Here is a 5,235-nt window from a genome sequence, read left to right as displayed (position 1 = left end):
CGATAATCTAAATAAAATCATGTTCAAACTCTTTTAAAACAACATATATAATTTTTGCTATATGCACCAAATACATAGTAAAAATGACAAAAGTGACAAAACGTATCAATTAAATATATATAGCCACATAGCCAAAAAAATATCCTAGATATAGAGATTTTGTTAAAAAGTTTTATTTCAGTATTTATGTGTTGAAACTGTGAAACAAGAAAAGTATAGTGGCAAAAGTGAAGACATCAAAAAACTTTTTAAAAAAAGAACGTCAACAACGCCCTAATCTACAAAGGAGGACTTCAAAACCCTAAATCGCTTCAACACAAAAATTAAAAGAAAAATGACACAGAAAGCAACTCTTTTCAAAGGCCAGCAGAAAAGGAAAACTGTTCCTCCAAGCCGCCATGGAAAAGCCCCTAAAATCCGCAAAGGTAGTTTCTATTTATTTATTTATTTATTTCAATTTCAGTTTTCTTGTGTGTTTTTTTTATATGGAATTGAAAACAATTAAGAAAGAGCTGTATGAATATTTGCAGGTAAGAGAGTCGTGAAGCCTGCTAAAGTTACCAAAGAAATGGACAGTAATCGAGTATGTCTCTCTTTCCCTTTATTTTGGTTATATTTTTAGTTTCTTATATATATTTATGTATATATATATATGTGTGTGTGTGTCTGTGTGTATGTATATGTAAGTTGAACTTAATTTGAACTGTGAGTGCTACATGTGTTTTGCACCAAGGGTGTTGTTTAATATGTAAGGAGGCTCTCAATGGTATTCATCTGTTCTCGTTGGCTTGAAGCAACACCATTGGCGCGCTTTCGTCGGTTGCCCGCGTCTGGTTTTATCTTCGGTTAAGCGACCACTAAGTGACGAGTTCTGTGGGCCCACCCTTAATTTGAGCTGTATAGTTTTTTTGTTTTTTAAGTTTAATAAATGGTTGGATAAAAATAATAAGTAATGTGACGAGGAAGTGATAATGCTTCTAGGAGGGGTGTATCAGTTTTGACGTGCTTATGGGTACATGGCGCTGATATAGCAAAACCGACGGGGACTAACGCCATCACCATTGGGAGCAGCTTTAGGGGGTATTTGTTTGGCTTAGCTTACTTGGGTATATTTGCATTTGGCTTATATATGTTAAAAGTTGTTTCTGTGGCTTATTTTTGGCTTATCATGATTTGTAAATGCAAAATTAGCTCATAATTCCAAAACAAAAGCTTGAAAGTAAGCTAACCCAAACAACTAGTAATTTTGATATTTGGACACAAAGTTTGGCATAGGTATTAGATCTGCATTATCAACTATTCGATCATCTTTGGCTCCAAGTTGCATCACATTCCCTCTCTCAATTTCTGCTTTTCTTCTATATTGAGCGATTGAGGATTATTTGAGGCATATCTTATATCCAAATATAGAGTTGACATCCTTTTCATCTCTTTTGTCCACATCCACACAACCTTTTTTTTTGCTTTACAAGATTTCACTAATCCTTTCCGGTGACACTGGAATTTGGAAATTGGAACTTTTTTCGGATGCCAATTTAGGACACGTGACGATCTTCATCCAAAGCGTAAAGGAGAACACTAACTTTGGGCACTCAGCATCATCTTCTGAAGGTGTTTCCGGTTGATGATCAAATGCTCAATGGAAAATACCAAGTTAGCGTATCAAATCATGGTTAATGAAATGGTTCTTTTGATTCCTATATGTCTGTAGCTTAATATCTGAATTTCTGAAAACTACTAATGCTAATCGTAAGACTTGTCTTTCCAATGAAGGGTAGAATCATGAAAATTGTTATCCATGTAAGATACTAATACAGCACATCATCCTCTTACATTATCGTTTTTTTTTTTCTTTCTATCTATCTGATTGAAATTTTAATTCCCATCTTTCCCTCAATAATATTAATACATATATCTTTTTATGTATATTTTTTTCATTATTGGATTCAGTTGTTTTTGTTACACTATTGGATCACAAGCCCAAATAAAATGTTTGGGTGAGATTACACACCTTAAAAGTTAAAATTACAATCTTGCCATCCACATTCTGCAAAAACACACACATGCACAGTTGCATACAGTTCACGCTTTTTATTGGTTCTTTTGATACACTCATCAATCCCATCTGGCAATGGTGCACGGCCATTATCTGTATGGTGCATCCACACAACCTTACGACGCACTCGGAGTCCCGGACAACCTCATGTTTTTTGAGGCTGTTCTGAACCAGTGATGAACAGTTTTGGCAATGTGGGTGATCACTGCTGCCCGCAGTAAGATACTCAAGATGGATTTAAGCTGTTAGAGAACTTTAGTTTCTATTCAATATTTCTTGTATAGAGTCTGTTCTTTTTTATTTCGTTTTTCTTTATGGTCTCAACCGATTTAATTAATTTTTTCTTTAATTTCCTAGCCTTCCCAAAAGTAAAGAATTGTGTACAAATATCTTGTGTGTGTGTGGATCAACATATATACATATCAAAGACGAAAGTGCATGGGGTAAACATATGGGAGGTGAAACTCCTTAAACAAAAGAGTGGGTAATGAAGAGACCAAGAGTAGGGTCTTTATGCATATCTATCTTTTTAATGATTGCGACAACTCAGATGTTTAAGCTAGCATGGAGAAGAGAAAGCATGTCAACATATGCAACCGGGTACAAAAGGTTAATTGTGTTGGGGATGATAATTTTGATCTATTATCATAAGTTGGGGGATGATGGTTTTTAACATAGAGTTATCATAAGAAGGGCGATGATGGGTTTTAACATAAAGAAATGTAAGGGGCTATAATGAAAAAAATGTAGTGAAAGTTCGAGACTTATAGAGCCATTTTTCTTTACATTTATCTCAATTATGTGTCTAACATTAGTCTGCTTAGCCTAGAGTTTATCTTTTTTAAAATGTTTAATAAATTCCCGGCTGGCAAGAGTGCTAAAACACAGTTAGAAGTTAATAAGAATGATGATTGTTTGTTGACAGTTTCTATTTGATTTTAAGAGGTATTTAGTACAAAACTAGGATTTTGCCTTAGTGGTTTGAGTCTACATCCAAATTAAGTACCCTGGGGTGAAGTTACATTTACTTGAATAAGAATAAGCAGTTAAAAATATATGTTCCGTATAATCAAAGTGTTCATAGGGTTGATAAAAATCTCATTGGATATGCAGTTCTTGTTTGACCAAGAATGTCAATATGCCTATTGCCTACTACAACATGCTGACATGTGCAATAAAGTTTAGTGTTGGTTTATGTACACTTGTTTTCATAGTTTCTTGATAATTAATATAGTTGTGTTTGATGTGGACGTGTAACATGAACATGTCTCATCTTCCATGAACACATCATTGCAAATCATGATTTTATCTTCTCATCAAGACATCGTCGTAACAACCTTTATCATCTTGGAATATCAACAACTTAGGTCTCCTAATCCATGTTGATCTAAATAAGTTAATACCTTTTCTAAAATTGCCAAACAATTCGGAAAACTTATATATGTTTATAACGTGTCTTTTGTTGCTGTGATCAGGAATTAAGCAAGTTCATCAACAAATGCAATGAAGTGAAAGCGGCCACTGCTGCCACCAAGGAAGGTGGTCAATTGAGTATAGTCAAACATCAAGTTGAGGGTGGAAAGGAATAGTTTTGCAGTTTAAATAGTACTAGATGGTTGCTATGTGGTTATCGAAATTTTGGGGGTTGGTAAATTACAAGTTACTTTATGAAGTTTGCTGAGTTTAAGATCCAGTTATCAGTACCAGTTCACTTATTTTTGTTTGAGGAAGTATCATTAATTTTTTTTGTTTTGGAATATATCAAAAGGAAGGGATATAAAACTCATAGTGGTATTGTGCTATTGTTAAATACTTCTGTGCAAGGTTTTACCTTGTAAAGTTCATTGTGTATGCTTGTTAAAACTAACCGGAGGTCCGGAGTTGCGTGTGGAGTTAGAGATCTGACTTGGTAAATGAAGATTAGTTAATATTCGTATTGCCCTCTCGGAGCACACTGAATTTGGGGAGAGCGTTAAGTATTTGTGCTGAACAAGTTGATCCTAAAAGTGTTAGTTTGATGTCTTTTGTTCGTTATGACATAAATTTTGTCTCAGCTATTTTTCTTCTTTTCCTTTTCTATATATGGAAATATGGTTTTGCAGCACCTGTAATAAAAGCATATATATGGAGAATTATACATTTATACTATACGTAAAAAAACCATATACACGTATTTAATTATGTGAACTATATGTACACTTTCAGATATGGATTAGATTTTTTAAACCTTTTTTTTTTTTAATTTTCCTAAAGGTTTTTCCATGGTTACGAGTTGTGTGGAAAAGTACTTATATTTGTCCTTAAAATCTATTGTGGGTTCTCAACAAAAACGGCTTTTAAGGGACGAAACTAACCATCTTCTACTGTTGTGGCCTTGTGGGACAAAGTTACCCATAGATCTCTTTTTATGAACTCTTGATATGTACATTGCCAATAATCGTAGTTCCGTCTATGGCTCACCTTCATTATCATTCTACTCATTGTCGTCGCTGCTGTCGCCGGTAGCATCTTTGACAATGTTGAACAGTCCGCAAAGAGTTTTTCTTGTATAATTATGAACTTCTAATAGTAATAACAAACAAAAGCTCATCAAGAAAAAAAAGGCTTATCAAAATCGTATTAATTTCTCATTCAACATTCTTTCATATTGGATTTTTGGGTGGGTAGGCAATCCTCTCTGCGTGTTGGGCCCAAAACACTGACGTCAAACCGACCATAAAAAATGGTCAAAAAGGTTGAATCATAATGAACTTTGTTCCAAACAAGAATATAGTGCAAATGAATTGATATGAATTGGACCTTAATTTTAACAAACTGTGTTAATCAAGCATTTTATATAAATTTAAAAGAAATAATAAAAGTAGAATAGTTTCCGTTAAAAAACATTTCAAAAGTATGCATGTATAGATCAAATCGTATTACGAAAAACATTACCTGTCCTAAAATAGGCGATTTGCCCATGCTACCGTCGTATTATACGGTACCTCTTTTTTTAGTTTATTAATGTACTCGAGTGTCATAGTACCTTTATGACAATTGAAGTAAATTAATTTTTCTTTAGTAGGAGAAACACGTTTTCTTAAAGTATATAAATATATACAGGATATATATATATATATTCTTTGAATTTTTCTTCCTCAATAAGATCAAAATCTCTATTGAAAGAATAGCTGATTTCA

The 5,235-nt window shown here is 33.5% G+C and overlaps 1 protein-coding gene across 1 annotated transcript; it reads left to right on the top strand.

The window, feature by feature from the left end:
• The first annotated feature begins 264 nt into the window (after positions 1–264).
• Positions 265–4,160, top strand: LOC122582048. The gene is made up of 3 exons (XM_043754396.1): positions 265–425; positions 531–583; positions 3,532–4,160. Exons 1-3 carry the CDS (start codon positions 335–337, stop codon positions 3,643–3,645), a joined length of 258 nt encoding a protein of 85 aa, XP_043610331.1. The 5' UTR covers positions 265–334; the 3' UTR covers positions 3,646–4,160.
• The last annotated feature ends 1,075 nt before the right edge of the window (positions 4,161–5,235 follow it).

The sequence above is a fragment of the Erigeron canadensis genome, chromosome 9 (assembly GCF_010389155.1).
Source record: "Erigeron canadensis isolate Cc75 chromosome 9, C_canadensis_v1, whole genome shotgun sequence".
NCBI classification, from domain to species: Eukaryota; Viridiplantae; Streptophyta; class Magnoliopsida; order Asterales; family Asteraceae; genus Erigeron; species Erigeron canadensis.
The sequence above is the reverse complement of the archived record's forward strand: the minus strand, read 5'-3'. Positions and strand labels throughout refer to the sequence as shown.